The sequence below is a fragment of the Myotis daubentonii genome, chromosome 13, assembly GCF_963259705.1.
Source record: "Myotis daubentonii chromosome 13, mMyoDau2.1, whole genome shotgun sequence".
Lineage (NCBI taxonomy): Eukaryota > Metazoa > Chordata > Mammalia > Chiroptera > Vespertilionidae > Myotis > Myotis daubentonii.
In genome coordinates, this window is record NC_081852.1 from 58,306,837 (window position 1) to 58,327,506 (window position 20,670).

The 20,670-nt window shown below is 49.9% G+C and overlaps 1 protein-coding gene across 2 annotated transcripts; it reads right to left on the bottom strand.

Moving 5' to 3' along the window:
* Nucleotides 1-166: 166 nt before the first annotated feature.
* On the bottom strand, nucleotides 167-19,238 carry SFXN4 (sideroflexin 4). Of its 2 annotated transcripts, XM_059661586.1 has the most exons (14): nucleotides 19,075-19,237; nucleotides 17,440-17,505; nucleotides 15,931-16,005; nucleotides 14,418-14,444; nucleotides 14,278-14,332; nucleotides 12,681-12,706; nucleotides 11,892-11,945; nucleotides 11,756-11,812; nucleotides 11,563-11,628; nucleotides 10,181-10,259; nucleotides 9,211-9,326; nucleotides 4,164-4,249; nucleotides 2,460-2,577; nucleotides 167-567 (listed from the first exon to the last, which is right to left on the bottom strand). In XM_059661586.1, the coding sequence occupies exons 1-14, from the start codon at nucleotides 19,111-19,113 to the stop codon at nucleotides 490-492; spliced, it is 942 nt and encodes a 313-aa protein (XP_059517569.1). In that variant the 5' UTR covers nucleotides 19,114-19,237; the 3' UTR covers nucleotides 167-489. The 2 variants fall into 2 exon arrangements, with proteins under 2 accessions (XP_059517569.1, XP_059517570.1); XM_059661587.1 differs by lacking the exon at nucleotides 14,418-14,444 and having other exon boundaries at nucleotides 19,075-19,238.
* Between the last annotated feature and the right edge of the window lie 1,432 nt (nucleotides 19,239-20,670).

The window sequence follows — 20,670 nt, forward strand, 5'->3', positions numbered from 1 at the left end:
AGCTTTTAGGTAGCCGTCCAAATGGGAGTGGGCCGAGCGGGGAAACAGGGTTGCTCTGGGGTTGGAGGCCTTCACCAGCTCACCCGAGGTTCACGTTTACCCTGAGATGAGCCATCCACGTAATGCCTGTGCCCTGGGCTCCATGGATCTTCCTTTTCTCCAATACTCAACTTCAGACCAGTTTATTAGTAACCTCACCGTGCCCGCTCACAGGCTGGCACACAGGAAAGGGACCTTCCACCACCCAGCCCCCGGCAGTCCCGGTGGGGAGGCAGGTCCGACAGGACAGCTCCCCGCGTCTCTTCTCCCACCCAGGCTGAAAGCCCAGGCGCGACCGGCCTCGACTAGGTCCTGGCGTGTGTGGCTGGAAGCCACCCTGTCGCAGACACCGCGGGGTTCCCAGGAGACCTCTGGCACAGTTCTCGGAACTGAAGCTTCAAGAGGAAGGTTTCCAAGCAGGAATCAAACAAGTGCACCCGGAACTCAGCCCTACACCCCTCGGTTATAGAAGAGTTCTGTTTCTTCTGTTGCAGACTGAATTTCCTGTTCGAGTTTACTGCACTGTATCTGAAAAACAAAGTTAAATTCTTTATATTTATAGTAAGAACTTTTCTTACTTTAGAAGCAAGTTATTTTTTTAAAGACATTTTCAGAAAGCATTTATTTCACAGTCCAGCTTTTAGTCAATTAAGTCTAATTTAGAGCAAAAAAAACGTAACCTCTTAAAAACATTCTTCTGGAAAATTTCAAACATAAGCAAAGCAATAAGTCCTCATGTCCGCACCACTCAGCTTCAGCCATTAACAATCTGCCAATCCCACGAGATTTGAAAGCTGCTGTAAGTGACTGAACCTGCTGATAAGCCATCCGCTCTGCGCTGAGTGCCAATGCAATCAGAAGGAATTACTTGCAAAGGGTTCACTTTTATTGCAATCTCATTGTAACAAACTGTTCTAAAAGGACTGTGAAGATTCCAAAGATTTTTCCTTCTGTTTTATCTATTTTAATGAGAAGCTACTCCTCTCTATCCCTTGTCCCTCACCACCTCTGTAGGACCATAGCAACAATCTTAAATAATTTAAAACTTTGATGCTATGTGCTAGCAAAGTTGCCTGAATTAACGATTACATAAGCCTAAACTTAGAGAATTGGATTGTGAATAAAAGCGTTCCATAAAGATACAGCGTGGGGCAAAAGGAGGTTGACAGGTGTTCGTATGGAAATAAAATAATAAATAGTAATGTAAGAATAAACTGTTTTGTGTACTCAACTGTAACCCTACTTTTGTCCCACCCTGTAAATGCTATGAGGACACACCTGATTTTTTGTTGTTGTTAATCCTCACCTGAGGATATTTTTCCATTTATTCTTAGAGAGAGTGGCAGGGAGGGGGAGGGACAAAGAGAGAGAAACATCAATTGGTTGCCTCCTGCCTGCACCAAACCAGAGACAGGGATTGAGCCTGCAACCAAGGTACATGCCCTTGACTGGAACTGAACCCAGGACCCTTCAGTCCGAGGGCCGATGCTCTGTCCACTGAGCCATGACTGGCTTTTAACTTCTGTGACAGAAAACAAGCATTTGAGATTTTCAGCCAAGAAATGCCAGAAATCCCTAACAACTACTGGCATCAGCAATGTCCTTGGGACCAGGAGCAGAGATACTATTACAGCCATCTCTCCTTAACGGATGCAAAGGCAGTCTCCCAGAGTTAAAGCAAATTGATCAAGGTCTGGAGCAGCTGGGGATTCGAGTCCAGGCAGGCCGACTCATCACCTAGTCTACAGACCTGCACAGCCCAATACCGTAGCCACCAGCCGCATGTGAGTCCTTATTAAAATTACAGTTTGGTTCCTCAGTCACACCGGCCGCATTTCACGTGCTCAATAGCCACATGTGATTAGTGGCTACCATACTGGACACCAACTTATAGGACATTTCTATCATTGCAGACTGTTCCACTGGAATGATAAAACATTTAAAATAGCTCAGAGGTGTTCTTGTTTTTTTAACATCCCCTAAAAATGCTTCTGATATACTGTTAAGAAAAACAGAATCCAGCCTGGCCAGTGTGGCTCAGTGGTTGAACATTGACCTATGAACCAGGGGGTCACGGCTGGATTCCCAGTTGGGGGGCACATGCCTGGTTGAGGCTCAATCCCCAGTGGGAGGTGTGCGGGAGGCAGCCCATCCATGATTCTCTCATCATTGATGTTTATCTCTCTCTCCCTCTCCCTTCCTCTCTGAAATCAATAAAAAATATATTAAAAAAAAAAAAGAAAAACAGAATCCAAAACTGCACAAGGGATCTGGGGGATGGGTTATATGTCAATAAAGTTATTTTCTTCTATACTTTTATAAACTTGGGCAGATTTTTTTAGGAAAAGAATTGATTTTACTCTTATAATGAGGGGAAGAGAAAATTCCTTTTTGAGAGGAAGTCAAGTGGGGGCACTTACCCGTTGTATTTGCGGGAACATGCTGAAAGAAACTGGCACCATCAGGCCCATTACCAAGATGGTACAAGACAGCTTTAGGGTCCACAAGGACTGGGGGTATCGCACGAATAACGGGGTCCTGGGAGAGAGAAGGTTACGGGGCTTTAGAGGCTGGCCCTCTGCTCAGCTGGTGGCCAACTGTCTTGCTCACCAGTGTCAGGCCCAGGATGAAGGACTAGAGGCGCATTTGCTCATTTGATCGCTCCACAGCCCACATACACAAGAGAACGTGGCCACTGTCAAGTCACTTGTCCAAAATCCCGCAGCTCCAAAGTGAGAGGCCAGGCCCTAGAGCCTGTGCTCTCTGCCTGGGGTTCTGCTGACACGGATGTGACATTCTGACCCTGACCTTTGAGAGTGTGAGAGACAGTGTGGGAAGATGCAAAGAACCCCATCCTGGGAGTCAGTCAGAGCCAGGGGGTACTGGAGTCCGCTCGGGGCTCTGCTTCAGACAGGACAGACCCGGCACTCTCGGACAAGTCACTTTCCCCTTCTGCGCTCTGGGTTCATTCAGATGCAAAACGGAAGGGTTGAGTCAGCCGCGGAAGTCACTCTGCCGTGGATACTATCCTGGTTGTGGGATGACACAAGGTCCTCCTGGGCACCCCAAGGCCCACTGGGAAACGAGGACCATCTCGCCCCAGTAGACAGCCTGTGCCATTACATAGGCATCCAGGGCCCCAGCTTTCCCGGAGCCCAGCTCTGAGGCCAGCAGAGCAGTCCAGAAGTCTCCACACCCATCCAGCTGGACTGATCGTGGGAGGTACCAGTTCACGCTGCCCAGGACGCTGCTACTTCCTGAAAAGACGCTCCTTACACGCTCCTAGCAGGGGCTTCCTGGCTCCCCATGCTGCACAGAGTGGATTGGTTCAGCAACAGGCAGGTGACCCCACGTGGGCCAATGGAATCCTTCCCGGGGAGTTTGTGAACTGAGCAGAAGACATTCCCTGGCCCCCACCCCCCAACCCCCTGGGGTTTGCTGTGTTTTTCTTTCTCATCAGGACACTGTGAGGACACACCTAGGAGGTGTCGGCAGTCACATACCTCATCGACAGGAAGAAGCCAACGTGTGGCCGGAGAGGAGAGGGCTGTCCCCACACTAGAGCTGCTTCTGCTCAGCTGCCGTAGGCCCCACTCCCTGCCCGGACCCCGTATCTAAACCCACACAGCTCCCTCTGGCCTGCGCTCCCCCAAGCTGGGCTTCTCAGACCCTCCTCCCAACAGGCCAGTGCTGGCCTCTCGAATGGGGTGACGGGCTACTGAATCTGGGACCATTTACGCTAATTTAATCCATGCTTGGCATGAAGGAGGGGCAAGGGGCTCGGGCAGCATTCACAGCCCATCAGAGCTGGGAAAACCTGCAAATCATCGAAACCCATCGTGCCGGGAGAGAGGAAACGTGCCTCAGCAGATGCTGGGACGTGGCCAAGAACGCAGAGCTAACTGAGGACAGGGCCTGGGCCCGCGTCCAGGTCTGCTGGCATATGCACATCTGGATTCCAGGCCAATCCTCCTGTCCTAAGTGTGACGGAGCGTGTTCGGTAGGAAGACCACGGAAGCACGTTCCTCCCACCCCTCCCACCAGCTGCAGATTAGACACGTGTTATAAGGATTCTGACTGTCAAAATATTTACTCCTCCCTGGGGAGATGAGCATGCATCTTACTTTTTAAAAAAATGCGAGAAGACTTCCGGAATAAAAGCCGAGGTCCCGAACAGCACGACTCTGGACGTTGCGGTATCGCTGACGGCCTAGAGGAAAGCGAAAGGAAGCAGCTCAGGATGTGGAGGGAGACGATTTCTGTAATTCATGACAGAGCCAAGCAAACAGCAGCTCTCCCCTCTCACTTCAAAAATAACCCAGGTGGAGAGAGGTGGAGGCAGCACCGGCGTGGTCATGCAGATAGGACGGCTGGGGTCGGAGCCAGGAGTAACTGAAGGCGGATTTACCTCCCCCTGACTGCGGTGGTCTCCATCAGTCCATCGACCACTCCAAATAAAATGCTAAGTATAAGCAAAGGCAGCTTACAAGCAAACCCGGAACCAAATGGCAATCCCCTTGGTAGAAATGCTGGTGTTTGCCATGAGGACCAATCCATTAGCCTATTTTCTTTTCAGGCTAGGATTGCGCCACTGGCTTCCCTGTCCTAAACAGCCCCCATTATTCCCACCCCTTCCGGTGGGAGACTGCTCGAAAAACCCACCTCGGAGTGCACCAGGGGTCACACCCACAAGTCTGCATGTACGCACCCATTTTGCCTGTGCAATTAAAAGTGTGCTATAGCCCTAGCCGGTCTGGCTCAGTGGATTGAGCATCAGCCTGTGGACTAAAGGGTCCCAGGTTCGATTCCTGTGAAGGCACATGCCCAGGCTGTGGGCTCAATCCCCAGTAGGGGGTGTGCATCAATGATTCTCTCTCACTGATGTTTCTCTTTCTCCCTCTCTCTTCCTCTCTGAAATCAATAAAAATATTTTTCTTGAAAAGTGTGCTATAAAATTTTACTTTGCACAGACATGTCTGTAGACCTGATAATGTTTTGTGATCTTTTCCATTCTGCACATTGCTCTATGTAGTGTACATTTAAAGATACAATTTACTCTCTGGGTTATATGCACAAAATCATGTGTACTCGAGGACAACGCAAGAGACTTTCAAGGGAAATTATGACGGCAAACGACACTATGTTAACTTCAGAACCCAACCCCCGGGGAAGACACAACTCCACATAGACCGCTGCTCTGTGCAAGATAAATAAGGGCACAGGCCCCCATTCCCTTCCCCTGCCTCCCACGTCTACTTCCCCGGCCTTGGCCACAGCCTCCGGGCTCCTCTCCTCTGCCCGCACCTGCTCTCTGCTTATTACACGGACGCCCGGCTCATCTGATCCCTCTGCAGCGAATGCCTTTCCCTGCTGCCACAGAGGGAGCCGAGAGGGTGGTTCCTAAAATAAACGTTCAGGAACATGAAATAAAATAAAATTGCTCCGCTGCAGGGAGAGAAGAGTGCCTGTGAGCATGGTGTGGGTCCACGTCAGCGGGGCAAGGCCGGCCCGTGTCCACGTGTGCCCCGTGCAAGGGGAAGACACGCCAAAGGGGACAGCGGTCATTAGGAGGCACCGGGCACCAGTCACAGTTCGCACCTGAGTGGCTGACAAGGCCAGTGAAGGGAAAACAACGTGGACTAAGCTCCTGAAATCTGAGCAAAGGTGCCCTATTACGATCAGATATTGCTGGTTACGCACTTTCTGAAATTTTAGCCAAAGAAAATGAACCTTTTGGTGACAGAGAAATGACAAAAGAATGCTTATGCTTACGCACAGTGGCAGACACTTTATTCTTAAGAAAAAGATACACTTTTCTTTTTTTTTTTTTTTTTTTTTTTTTTTTTTTTTTTTTTTTTTGGCAACACTGCAAAAAGATCATCTATTTACAGAAGAGTGATTTAAAGACATTATGGTTTTCATTACAGATGTAAGAATAAGCATTGTCCACTTTAAAAAAAATTCTACATTCCAACCTTCCACTATTATAATCCACCGAACTGCTTGTATCAAAGGCAGTTCTCCCCCATTTGACTCTGCAGTTCCATCATTTCTTCCTCATCCGTGGTCCAGGCTCTCCTGAAAAGTCTCTGGGCATAAGTCATGAGAAGGCAGGTTTTTACCTGCAGTTAAAAATAAAACCACCAAAAACTAGAGATCCCTCCTCCACGCATGGTCCCACCCAGATCCCTCTTCTGTGCAGCTCAGTCATCACTGTCGGACAGCGTCTCATACTGCGCTGAGAGCAGCGGGGCCGGCTCTCGCTCCCAGATCCTGTTCTGCTGGTGAGGAGCTGCTTGGTTCACAGAGGCGGCGGCGCATGCGATCGGGGTTGGTGGCGTGCTGCTGAGCATCCGCATAGTCAGAGGGTTATAAGGAAACTGAGTTGAGCCTGAATGAGGTGATGGGTCCCCTTCTTCTCTCCGCATCTCCCCACTGGTCACAACTGAGGTGCTGGCACCACCGGGAACCACTCCCACAGGCTGGGACATGACAACACCATGATCCTCAACCTTGTCATCAAAGCTTCCCATGAGAGCCTTCCTGATAATATCTTCTAGACCAAGATTACTGGCAGGATCAGCGAAAGAATGACCCCTAGAGCTAATTGAGCCTGAGGTAGTGACTGCTGGCAGGTTAAAGATCTCAGTTCCTGGCTGAGCAGCTGGAAAAATCTCCTGCTTCTTTGATTTAACCATGGGTGATGTGTTTTCAAGCTTGGTGAAGAATGAAGGCAAGTAGCTTATACTCCCGGGTGAGCGGGAATCATTCCTCTGCTCTGCGGGCTCCGCTCCTCGCTGAGACAGTAGCAGCATGCTGTCCTGCTTCTCATGCACAACTGGAACCTGGGGCGGGGAGATGGGTTCGTAGGGCTCTGAAGAGACATGACTCCTCTCTGGGGATTTTCCAGGCCTCAGAATTTGACTTCACCACTGCGCCTCCTCTGAGTGTCCGTGTGCGTTTCTCTTTCCTCCTAGTTGTAGGACTTCCACTCAGCCAGCGTTCCTGTGGTTCTGGGTGATGTCCGTTCCGTGTTTTAGTTTCACTTTTGAAGTAGTTGTTCAAAGCAGCAAACTCCGGCGTTAACCTATGCCGCCATCTTGGTTCTCCTCCTGATACACTTTTCTTTTTTTAAGCAGACTATCCAACCTTTCTTTTACCCCCGTTTGGCATTCGTGCAAAAAATGCAGTTCCTCCCGGAGAGATGGACTCGATACCCAGAGAGCTGGCAGGGCCTGCGGCTGCCTCCCCACTGGGAGGCCCAGCGCTCCGGCTCCCGGAGAGAAGGGATTCGGACTGGGGAGGGTTGGGGTGTCCAGAGCCTAGCAGGATGCCTGGCTGCAGGAGGTGCTGAGGAACACTGTGGATTACACATGTGCTCTCTCTTCCCAGCTGTATGAATAGGGCACGACGCCACCCACACCCCGCAGTTAAAACTGAGTTGAAGAGAAACGCAAACATATGTCTAGGTCAGTGGTTCTCAACTTCTGGCCCTTTAAATACAGTTCCTCATGTGGTGACCCAACCATAAAATTATTTCCGTTGCTACTTCATAACTGTAATGTTGCTACAGTTATGAATCGTCATGTAAATATCTGATGTGCAGGATGGTCTTAGGCGACCCCTGTGAAAGGGTCGTTCGACCACCAAAGGGGTCTCGACCCACAGGTTGAGAACCGCTGGTCTAGGCAGAGAGCTACCCACGAATGCTCAGAGCATCATTGCTTCTAATAGCCCCAACCTGGACACAATCCAAGCATCTGTCGCCTGGGGAATGGAAAAGCAAAAAGGTGGTGCATCCATCTGTACCACGGAATACTGCTCAGCAATCTAAAGCAACAAACTGATTGATATGGGTTAAAAGATGGATGAACCTCAAAAGTCAAAGAAGCCGGACAGCTCAGTGATATGAAATTTCTAGAAAAGGCCATACTATGAAGGCATAAAGCAGATCTGTGCTTCCGTGGAGCTGGGGGTAGGAAGGGAGCGTGACTATCACGAGGGGAATTTTTGGGGGGATGAAAATGTTCTAAAATCGGACTGTGGTGATGGCCGCGTAACTGCTTAGATTTGCTGAAATCCACTAAACTATATACTCTTCCAAGGCTTTTATAGTATGTAAATTACTCCTCAATAAAGCTGTTAAAAATGTCTCTTTAGGCAACAGAACCTTCATTTCAAAAACGAGGTATCTGATTTCTGGCAGCACTTCCCCTCCTTGATACGGGCAATTATCACACCAATTCGTTTAGAAAGGTGCCATTATTTCGAGACATAACTGATGGCTCGTAATTCGGCTTCGTGAATCGTTGCTGAGATCGAGAGTAACGTGTTCCATGAGCCGAATAATGATGCATTTCCCGGCTGAACAAGCAGCCTCTTTCGCTGAGCTCCTCCTTCCCCCGACACGCTGGGCAGAAGGCAGGCCAGCTGGCCATTCCCTCGCCTCGTTCCAGGGGCTGTTTCACGCTGCTCTTCGTGCCATTTGTGAACAACTGCCTCACATGACAATTCTTCAGCTGAAGTCACTTCGCAGTACCCCCCAAAAGCTCTGATTTGTTAAAAAAAAATATTTTAAAACTCCATACCCAAAATAAAACTACCATAGGCTATTGTAGGTTCTTAGAGCTGAATGCATATAAATCTCTTCAGCGCTGACTGGGTAGCTCAGCTGGTTAGAGCGTCGTCCCCATTCGACAAGGTTGTGGGTTTGATCCCCAGTCATAGCACATACAAGAAACAACCAACGAGTGCAAGAATAAGTGGAACAACAACTAAATGTTTTTTCTCTCTCTCTCTAAAATCAATAAAAAATAAATAAAAAACCAAATAAATAAAATAAATCTCTTCACATACATGTATAGATAGGTACCTAGATGGGTAGATACCGTATTTGTTCTGTTTCTCTGGAGAACCCACACTACTGACCGGGTGACCTGACCTGTAGGTGCATGGGATGACGCTCAAACCATTGGGTCACACCAGCCAGGTCTTAATGCACAATCTCTTAAACATCCGGGTGCAAAACAGAACACCTCTCTCCGCATAATGAGGGCAAGACAGGATAAGGAGAGTCTGAAGGGAAATGTGAATTTGTTACCAGCTCCCAAACAGAAAATTCATTTCTTTGCCCCAAAGGCAAGCAGCTATTGCACCATCGTGTTCCCCTACCTTCGTCCCAGCTTTTCTGGAATAGCCTACGACATTGCCTTCCTTGTCCATGACCTCAATCCCTCGTATGGGCTCAAAACTTCGGGATGCGGCAAGATTCATTGCACTGACCTGGGCTGTGGATTGAAGCAGAGAACACAACAGAGATGAGCTTCAGTCCAGGGAGGGACAACTTCTCTGGGGTCCAGCCCCTCCCTCTATGGCTGTGCTTCCCCAACCTTCAGTGGCCACCTGACTTGCGGGGCCAACCAGGCTCTCTGCTGGGCGGCGGAGCTGGGGTCAGGGCTGCTGGCCTGTCGGTCTTGGATCCTGACGGCAACCCAGCACCAGGTTCCAGCACCCCGGAAAGTCCAGACTGGCTCCCTACCAGGATTCCAGGAGAAACCCTGGGGGTCCTTTAAATATGCCCCCCTTTTTTGCTTAGCTGGTTTGACCAGGTTTCCATAACAATTTCCCAAATTTTACCACTGACATTCTGCCAACTCTTCAAAGTGCTGATTCCCAAACCCAAAATCTGGAGCGTGAACCAGTGAACTTGCAGACAGCAAACCCAAAAGAGTTGGTTAATGTCTCTGTCACTCCCTTGGTGTCAGATCACCGCTTCTTCCTGTGACCCTAGGAAAGTTCCTTCACCTCCCCCTGCCTCAGTCTCCTCATCTGTAAATGGGGATAATACTGCCTACCCATCAACTGCTGTCAGGATTAAGTGAAAAACACACGTCGAGGGCTTGGACAGATGGTCTTTAGGACGTAATCTGTGTTTCCAGGTCTGTGTTCATCCTTTGACAGCGAAAGGGGTCTCTACAGAGAAAGTGTCACCTCTCAAATCAAAGACCTCGTTGGGGCCCAGGGGCACCTGCCAGCTGCAAATGGGGGCTGTCGTCAGCCACAGCGTGGCCAACAGACACGGGTGTCCCTGAAGACAGGAGAACGGCTCAGAGACTACACGGACCGCAAGCCCCCTGCTTACTGAGAATGGCGGCAGCCAAGGTCTCCCTTAGGAAAACGTTTTTCACGGCACTCTTCATGAGGAGCAAACGAGGGAATAACTAGAAAATGAGAGAGAAAAAGCATCACTGCATGGGACAGGAAATCAGCTGAACACACTCGACAGCAGAGAGCTGGCATCGACCTCATTCCTATCACCGGTGAGGCCTCCGTCAGCATGCTCTATTTTTATTTTATTGTTTTTATTGATTTCAGAGAGGGAGAGGGAGAGCGAATCATTGATCAGCTGCCTCCTACAGGCCCCCCGATCCCCCACCAGGGACCAAGCCCACAACCCGGTATTTGCCCTGACCGGAAATCGAACCATGACTGCTTGGTTCATAGGCTGATGCTCAACCACTGAGCCACACTAGCCAGGCTCTCTTGTGTATTTTTATTTTACTTATTTATTTTTAAGTGTTTTTTCTTTCTGAAATTTTAGAGAGAAAGAATGGAAGAGGGATAGAGAGACAGAAACATAGATAAGACAGGAACATCATCGATCAGCTGCCTCCTGCACACACTCACACTGAGGATCGAGCCTGCAACCTGGGCATGTGGCCTTGCCTGGGAATCGAACTGGCAACCTTTTGGTTCCTGGGTCGACGCTCAACCGCTGAGCCACACTAGCCGGGCTCTCTGTGTATTTTTAAATCTGTGTAGCACTGAGCTGTTCTCCTGATCATCAGAGGAATACATGGAGGTTTCAAGAAGGGACATTAATGTGTCCAGAGTCGCTGAGCTGTTCAGGAATTCAGCTAGGATACAAACCTAGGCTTACCTGACTCTAAAGTCTACACTTTTAACCATTCTAACATCCTGACATCCAAAGCAATATACAATGTGCATACCATGTTTGTGGAGCATAAATTAATTTTTTAAAAAGATAACCATACTGCACATATGCCTAGAAACTTGGAATACTCAAGTGACTATGGGGGGGCGGGATAGAGTTACAGGTGACTTTTATTTTCTTCTTTACGTCTTAATCATATTGTATGAATTGTTTAAGATGGAATATAAATTTATAATCAGAGTAAACTTTTGTTTTGTTTTGAATTCTGAAGAACGAAAGAGATCTTAGCCCTAGCCGGTTTGGCTCAGTGGATAGTGTCAGACCATGGACGGAAGGGTCGCGGGTTTGATTCCGGTCAAGGGCACGTAACTCAGTTGCAGGCTTGATCCTGGCCCCGGTCTGTTGGGCCATGTATGGAGGCAACCAATCGATGTTTCTTTCTCACATGGATGTTTCTCTCTCTCTGTCTCTCCCCGTCCCACTCTCTTTAAAAATCAATGGAAAAATATCCTCAGGTGAAGATTAACACACACACACACACACACAAAGAGAGATTTTAAAATACCTACTCCAAAAAAGGCTGTAGAAGCAATCACTCCTGTCCCTAGTAATATACTCTCGTATGGGCGACGATTCTAGGGGAAAAACAATAGTATATGTTTAGCCAATAGCACAGTTTACCCAGAAAAGATAATTAAAACAAAGAATAACTCCAGAAGATGCAGTACAAGGCTGCAACCCCCTGAGGCCCCTGATACTCACGTAACTTGCGTTTCCATTGACGACGTTGAACGCTGTACTGTAGGTACAGAAAGACAACTGCAGGAAGACAGAGGCAGAGTCACATTTTGGTTTTAAGAACAGAATTTAATTATCGCGACACTGAAATGTGTGCTACCTGAGGTAAAACGATAGACTTTAGGCTTTTCACTGGCACCAGCGACAGAAATACCTATAAAGGAGAGAGAAAAAAAAAGCAGTTATAGTGTTTCAGGGGAGCGAGAGCTCATTGGAGCAAAGACCTTCCCAGGAGAGATGCAGAACTGGGCCCCCCAGGAGCTGGGACAAGGAGAGGACAGCGTGATGCAGGGGCCCCCGGTTATGGAACAAGCGATGTTGAATGGGCACCACCGGGGCACTGAGGACACCTGGTCTCGCAGTGGCCCCTGCCTCTGAGCGGGCAGCTGAGAAGGATGCTCTCCGCAGGGACACAGAGGGGAAGGTGTGGCCGAAGTGGCAGAGCCGTGCTGTCACTGCGTGACACCCAAGCTGGGCTGGCCCTGCTGAGGGCAATTCCAGGTCCCAGGTGAGGGCCTGTGCCAGGGCGAGGGCGTGGGGAGACACGGTAAAGGCCCATTCCGTGGGCCTGTGGCAGGAAGCACATCTTAACTCATGGGTGTCCTCCCAGAGCGCTTTGTGCACAGGAGGCAGTCAGAGCCAGGGTCACCCTGTGACACCCCGTGGACCTTCGAGAGGCCCGGCTGCCTGACCAGGTAAGTGGGGCGTGGCGTGGGGCGGAGCGGGGAGGGAACATGAAGAGCAGACAGGCGCGGGGTAGGGACCCATGAGCATCTCTCAGGCAGTCACGGGCAGGTGGGGAGCTGGGGTTTAGGAGATGGGTGGACATCTTCCTCACCCCCCAGCGTGCCTCCCCGGCTCACACAACAGCAAGGAGCTGCTCACTTACCATGGGCGCCGTGAAAGGCAGGAGAGCTGGCAAAGAGAAGGGGGTCAATGGCTGCAGAGAGGCCAGAAGGGGGCACCCCTCCCCACACCTCTTCTCCAGCCGCCTGGAAGGCACGGACATCAAAGGGTATTTTTTACTCATTCTTCGTATTTTCTTAATAAAAACAACTACATGCATGTGGCAAACATGTAAACCAGCGCAGCACAGGAAGACGTAACGAGGCTCCCACCCACCAGCCTTCCGAGTCCCTCTCGCTGAAGGTAAGCAGTGTTAACGGGCACCTGCCACCCTGCCACGTGAATGTAATACACCTGTGGTTTATCTAGAATAATAAAAGCATAATATGCTAATCAGACCGGACGTCCTTCTGGACGACCTTCCAGACAAAGCCAGTGCCAGCAGCTGGGGGAAGGAAGGCCTACTCTTGCACCAATTTCATGCATCGGGCCTCTAGTAATAGTATACAGTAATACAAAATGTGAATTTGCTCTCCTTCCTCGTTCCTAGCACAAATATCCTAAACTTCTTAGAATTTCCCAGGTGAGAGGAACTACTAGGTCAAGGTTATGGTTACTCATAACACGCTCCTTCCAACCACACCTGAGTTTACGGCAGAGGTGTCTTTGGAAAGCCCCCCGAGGCTGGAGGCTGGTTGCCAGGGAACCAACCACCTGAGAAAGTTGGACCTGTCTGTCCCACTCCCCTATCCTCCTCCTCCAGGGAGCAGAGAGGGGCCGGGGGTTGAGCTAATCACCAAGGGCCAATGATTTCACCAGCCAGGACAACTAATGAAGCCTCCATTTAAAAATACTAACAGATGCCCGGCCTGCATGGCTCAGTGGCTGAGCACTGACCTATGGACCAGGAGGTCAGGGCACATACTCAGGTTGTGGGCCCAATCCCCAGTGGGGGGCGGGGAAGAACAGGAGGCAGGCGATCAATGACTCTCTCTCATCATTGATATTTCTCTCTCTCTCTTTCTCCTTTCCTCTCTGAAATTAATAAAAATATATTTAAAAAACAGACATAAAAAAATAAAAATACTAGCAGGCGTCCTGGAGAGCTTTGGGGTTGGTGAACGCATGGAGTACTGGTAGGGCGGCAACGTGGCTCAGGCCTGGAAGCCGGTCCCGGCACTCAAATCCAGATCTGTCCCCAGCACCGGACACGACTCTGGGCCCCAGATCTGCTCTCCCCACACCCTTCAAATATTCTTTTTAAGCTGTGGTTTCCAGACTCACTGTCAGAAATCCTTCTAGAAAAAAACAATAAGCCGAAACCGGTTTGGCTCAGTGGATAGAGCGTCGGCCTGCGGACTGAAAGGTCCCAGGTTCGATTCCGGTCAAGGGCATGTACCTGGGTTGCGGGCACATCCCCAGTAGGAGATGTGCAGGAGGCAGCTGATCGATGTTTCTCTCTCATCGATGTTTCTAACTCTCTATCTCTCTCCCTTCCTCTCTGTAAAAAATCAATAAAATATATTAAAAAAATAAATAAAAGTAAATAGAAAAAAACAATTACAGTAAGGCAGGCAGCGTTTTGTAACTCTTAGATATCACCTCTTCCCACCCACCTCTGACCATTAGAATCGGCTCACCTGCAGGTCGGAAAAAACTGGGGATCAGTTTGCTGCTGTCAGGATGCACTGTTGCCTTCAAAAAGGGAAGCACACAGGTTAGTTTGATGTTTGGTTTTGTTCTTTTCGGGGCTAAACATTAGGAAGGGGCTGAAACTTACGAGACTTCTCTTCCAAGCTTCTTGGATCTAAAAAGAGAAAAAACAAGCAATAGCTTTTGTGTGTGTGTGTGTGTTTTTAAAATATATTTTTATTGATCTTGAGAGAGAGAGAGAAAGGGGGCAGGGAGAGGGATAGAGAGAGAGAGAAACATCAATGAGAGAGGAAGTCACTGATTGGCTGCCTCCTGCACAATCCCCAGTGGGGATCGAGCCCGCAACCCGCACATGTGCCCAGACTGGACAGACTTGGACGCCCTTTTTTTTTTTTTTTTTTAATTTCAGAAAGGAAGAGAGAGGGAGATAGAGATAGAAACATCAATGATGAGAGGGAATCATTGATTGGCTGCCTCCTGCATGCCCCACACCGGGAATGGAACTGTGACTTCCTGGTTCCTGGGTCGACGCTCAACCACTGAGCCACACCAGCTAGACATAAGCAATAGCTTTAAAGGTGGCTTGACAGCAAACAAATCTCTCCAGTCTGTTTGTGATGTTGCCTTTGCTCCACTTTTCAGAGAGTGGAGGGCAGACTGTTACATACCATATGGAGAGCTCAAAGCAAACAGGAAATGAGCTTACAGCAACCAAAGAGATCATCCAAGTAAAGAAAATCAACAAGTCCGGCCGGTGTGGCTCAGTGGTTGAGCCTCAGTTCATGCACCAAGAGCTTTCTGATTTGATTCCTGGTCAGGGCACATGCCTGGATTTTGGGCTTGATCCCCAGTGGGGGCATGCAGGAGACAGCTAGTCAATGATTCTCTTATTGATGTTTCTATCTCTCTATCCCTCTCCTTCCTCTCTCTCTAAAAATCAATATATATACATATATACATATATTTCAATTAAAAAGCAACAACCAAAACATTAAAAATCCCTAAGTCTCTGACCGTGGAGAGGACTCAAGGCCAATACCTAACCTATCCCTTGGCAGGCAGGCTATGTGCAGGCGACACAGCACACCATTAGCTAAGTCCCTTGCAAGAGAGACAACCTCTAAGTCCAGAGGCCCAACAAGTTCTTAGAAAAACCAAGTTGAATCTGTGAGCTTTCCATAGGCTGCCTCCCGGGACGGATGTCTGTGGGCCCTGGAAAGCCCCACACGCTCACAGCAAGGTAGGTTATCAAATAGTTGGTTGAGTCTTTGGGCAGGAATGGAACCCGGCCCCGGAACCCAGCCTCTAATAGGAAATAGACCCAGACTGGGAGACCTGCCTCCATTCTGGAATCTGCACAGGGCTCCAGGAATCGACTACAGAGAATCCCCACTGATAGCCCTTGCGTGGGAGAAAGCCTGGGATTTTTTTTCTCCTGATTACTAGTTCCTACGACTGGCACCTCACATTAATCTGGCTCATGAGAAGGAATGCTAACTACAAAGAAAAAACAAACCAATTTCAAAAAGTGCATCCCTTGTTTTCAAAGACCACATTCCATCATCGCTTTCAGAGCATCTGAGGGCAGAATCCCCCACAGGCAACCACACCCAGTCTTGACCCAGGCAGGTGATACCTACCCTTTTGTCCTGCAAGTCATGAATAGATCCATCTTCATTTGTTAACAATAGTTGCCTGGACTTCTCTATTTTGCTCTAAAATAAAGAAATAGAGCCATGAGCTCAACATTTCTCCGATTTATCCACAGATGTAAGAGTCACAGGCTTGACACACCTGACTTCAATGGGGCATGTAGCCAAGGCTCTCCACCCACTGAGCTTCCGTTAGGATCGTCCCAGGGGTCATTCCCAGGGGGACCTCCCAGCCGCTGGCCCCACCGGGGCTGCCGTCTCCCTGCTCTTCTCCGAGGGCAACTGTCTCAGTGAGCGATACCACCATCGGCCTGGGTGTGCGAGTCAGAAACCCGCAAGCCGCTACTCTCTCACTCACCCCACATCTCATCAGTGCAGTCTTCTTTCCTCTCTTTTTTACTTAACTTGAGGGGGAAATTAAATACAGAAAATACAAAGGATGATCATATGCTTAGAATCCCCTCATCCAGAATTAACAACTATAAACATTCCGTCCTATTGGCTTCTCCCCCTCCTGTCACCCCAGCCCTCGCCCCCCCACACACAAAACAGCCATCACCCAGTCTTCTTTCCCTCCCCATTCTATCAGAGGTAACCACTATTACGAGTTCAAGGTATAAACTTCCAGTCCAGGTTTTTATGCCTATACACACATGAATACATGTCTCCATAAACAAATACGTAGCATTGGTGTGCTTTTTGTAATTTGCATAAGTACTGTATTTATGCATCTCGCTTTTCCACTAAACATCACAGACACCATGTCTTCCCATTTAACATCACACATATTGTATGTTTCTACTTAATATATGCTGGTAACTAGCTTATCGCTTTGAACAGCTAATCAATATTCCACTGTATGACTAGACCACATCCTATTTCTCTGCCGATGGACATTCAGGTTGTTTCCTGTTATAAATAAGGCTGACGGGAGCATCCTGAGCACAGGGATGAGAGTGTCCCTTTGAGTCTGGCCCTAAGGGTCATTGCTGGTGACAGGATCTCTCCTACCTCCCTCAGCCACACCTGGTTCAAACCATCCGTGAGTGACACACAAGGTCCTTTAAGGACTACCTGGATCCCCTGCATACAAAGCCCTGGTGACTGGGTGGCCTGCTCTCCTCCCCTGAGCTTGGCTCACAGTCCCCTCTCCTCTCAGCCTTCCTTCAACACCCTCCCCCAATTCCCTGTGATACCCCCCGCTTGGATCCCTAGGTCAAGGCCAGTGACTAGCATTGCCAGTCTGTCCTCCATCCCCCGCAAGGTTCGTCTGATCCCCTCTGAACCTCCAGCACCTGGCCCGGGGTTTGGTACTCGTGTTAATTGGACGCCCACTTTTACTTATTACCCTTCCAATCTACCAAGCCCATCCGAAGGAGTAAGAGCACGGTGATCTATGTGGGTTGTTATTTCACCTGCTTTCCAAAGGGACACAGTCTTTCCGTTTCAGAATAAAATGTAAAATCCATTAGCGCTGAAAGCAAGAAGAATACTTACAATGGAAATGAACAAATTTGTAGGATCCAATAATTCTGTCCACTGAAGACATCTCTGAAAAAAGGACTTAGGAGGGAAAAGCACCCGAGAAGTTAACAGCAGAACAACGAAGATATGTTAATGGTTAACATTATTTCTGACAACCTAATGGGGTTGTCTACCTGCAGCATCTCCCAGAATCCCCATCCTACAGGTGAGAAAGCTGAGGCTGAGAAGGGCTCAATGCACTCGAGGGAACCCAGCTGGGCAAAGACTCAGCGGTCTGTGCTCGGAACCACTCCAGTATCAAATTGCTCTTGAGGAATTAAACAGTGGACACGTGGAGAAAGGAGGTATGGTTTGCTTCAAAAAGCCCCCGGACTTCACAGGGTTTGAGTCCTGGCTCTGCCGGGGGACAGCTTGGCCTCCCTGCGCCTTCTCTACTTCCCCACCCAAAAAATCTGGCTGGACCCTACTTCAGGTGATGGCTGAAAGAGAACGTCCTAGAACCGTGCTGTCCAATTAGCCACATGTGGCCATGGAGCCCTGGATAGGTGGCCAGGCAAAATCAAGATGTAATTTATGCCAAAACCGGTTTGGCTCAGTGGAGAGAGTGTCGGCCTGCGGACTGAGGGGTCCCAGGTTTGATTCCGGTCAAGGGCATGTACCTTGGTTGCGGGCACATCCCCGGTGGGAGATGTGCAGGAGGCAGCTGATCGATGTTACTCTCTCATCGATGTTTCTAACTATCTCTCTCCCTTCTTCTCTGTAAAAAATCAATAAAATATATATTTTTTAAAAAAAGATGTAGTTTATATGTAAAATATACACCGGGTATCCAAGACCAAAAAAAGCTGTAACCCTGGCAAGGCGGCTTGGTTGGGTTGTGTTGTCCTGCAGACCAAATGGTTGCAGGCTCGATTCCTGGTCTGGGCATGAACTTAGGCTGTAGGTTCAGCTCCCAGTCAGGACCCTCCCAGAGGCGACCCACAGATGTTTCTCTCTTCCTCTCTCTCTCTCTCTCTGAAAATCAAAAAAACATATCCTCGGGTGAGGATTAAAAAAAAAAAAAAGATGTAAAATATCTCACTAATAATTTTCATATAAATCACACGTTGAAATGTTAATGTTTTGTATCTACTGGGATAAATATATTGCTCAAATTAATTTCGGATGTTTCTTTTTGCCTTTGATAATCTGGCTACTAGAAAACTTTAAATTACCACATGACTCCCGTCACATTGCTATTGGACAACGCAGCCCCGGCCACTAGCTGGAGGCGGGGCCTGTGTGACTCGTCCCCCGGCAGCCGGTCTCGGTGAGTGGCCGAGCCTATGGAGGTTGGGAGGCAGGGAACTCCGGGAGGCCCTGTTCCTGTCCACCCTGAGGCCACCCCGAGCTCAGGTACAGCTCGGGCAGCAGAGCGCGGACACCTGCGAAGGGGACTGACTCCTCTGCAGGGCGATCTGCAGGGCGACCCTCCCTCGCCCGGCCTGGGGCAGAGGTGACACGGGGTAACAGCTGGGGTTTCCCTTAGGACCCTCCGGAGAATGCGGTGGGGAGGGGGTCGTGCGACCACGTGGCCTGCCCAAGGTCACCGGGCCAGCCGGCGACTCCCGCGCCGCGCCCGCCCCGCCCCCGCCGCGCCCGGCGTACTTGGCATTCGGTCATCCAGAAGCGCACGTTGGGCTCCATGCGGGCGGCCCCCGCTGCACAGGCGGACCCGTACGCCCCCGCGCTGCCTCCTCCTCCTGCGTGTCTTCCGGGGACCAACGTGATGGCCGGAGAGGCCGCGGCCGCCGGGCCGGGGGGAGGAGGAGCCGGTGGCGTGCCCCGCCCCGGGCGTGCGCGCACCCAGTGCCAATCCGCGGCCCGCGCGCCGGCTGCTCCGTGTCTCCACGTGCCGGCGCCCCGGCGCCCCGCGCGCCCGCTGTTTCCGCAATCCGGTCCCCCCTGCTCATCCCCGCTGCTCCATGTCACCCGATGTCCCGGCTCCTGGCGCTCGACGCGCCTGCTGCTCGGTGTCACCGCCTTCTAACGCCCCCAGATCCCACACTTACACCCCCTGTCCCAGGCCCGGCGCACCCACAATTCCTGTGAGCCCACCTCTCCCACAGACCGAGTCATCTCCACGCTGCATGGCCACCCCTTGGGTACATAGAAGCCCAGTATCACAGCCCCCGCCTCAGCTTTGGACATGACCCTGGAAAATCCCCTCTGCTGCCCCTTACAGCCAGTGTGCGGGGACTGGGGATAATCAAAACCGCTACGTAAGGTTGGTGGCCCAGTGGAAACTGAAAATGTGGACTCATTTCAAAAAGACTGAGAAAGGTCTACATCAGGGCATGAAATCCAGCCGAGTACAGTTTTTTCTCCAGCTCTGGGGCAAAACCTGATCAAGTAGCGGCAATTGGTAGAGAAACAAATGCATCTTCCTTCTTCCTGCTGTCCCTCACCCATCGCCCAGTGGGATGGGCAGGGGTTGTGTTGGTAGAAGCTAGTGTGGATGTTTAGGGTGCTCAGGGGTCCTCAGGAGTCCTGGCTGGTGTGGCCCTAGTCAAGTCAATCTCTCCAGTCTATTCTGAATCTGTACAATAAGGTCACTGAATTGTACCGACTCAGGGTTTGGTTGAGGATCAATGACAGAGAAGAGTTAGAAGCCCTAATAGGGCGCAGGTCCTTTGGAAGTGCTCAGTTTGGGTCATTAACACCCCACCAACCTATTTGTTCTCTTGCCTTCCCCTCCGGAACATGAAACCAGGTCAGCGTTTCCTTCAGGCCCATGTGCCTTTGCAGCTCCTTTTGCTCAGCCCATCTGGTTTACCTTTCAATAATCTTCAAAAGTTCACCTCCTCTTCCAGGAAGCCTTCCCTGATGCCCACAGCTGGGTAAAGTGTCCCCCTTATGACCCAGGAATACATTTATTGTACCACAGTCTTTAGCACACCTGTATTATTCTGTTGGCCCTACCACCCAAGTGTCACCAATCCAGCCCAGCTGACCTCTCTGCTCCCCTCTTTGGACCCTTGCCGTGTAGCCTTAACAAAGGTGCTAGTAATCGTTTTAGAACAAGCTGAAGTAACTCTTCTCAAACCTTCCTGATAGTTCCCATCTGGGAATAGAACCCAAAGCCCTTAGTGTGCCCCTGAGGCACCCTGGGCTCCTGAGCATTCTCCTCCTTCACTGCTCCTGAGGTCACAGGGCCCTTCAAGTCTTCATTCCCACAAAAACGCTCTTGCCTTGGGGCCTTTG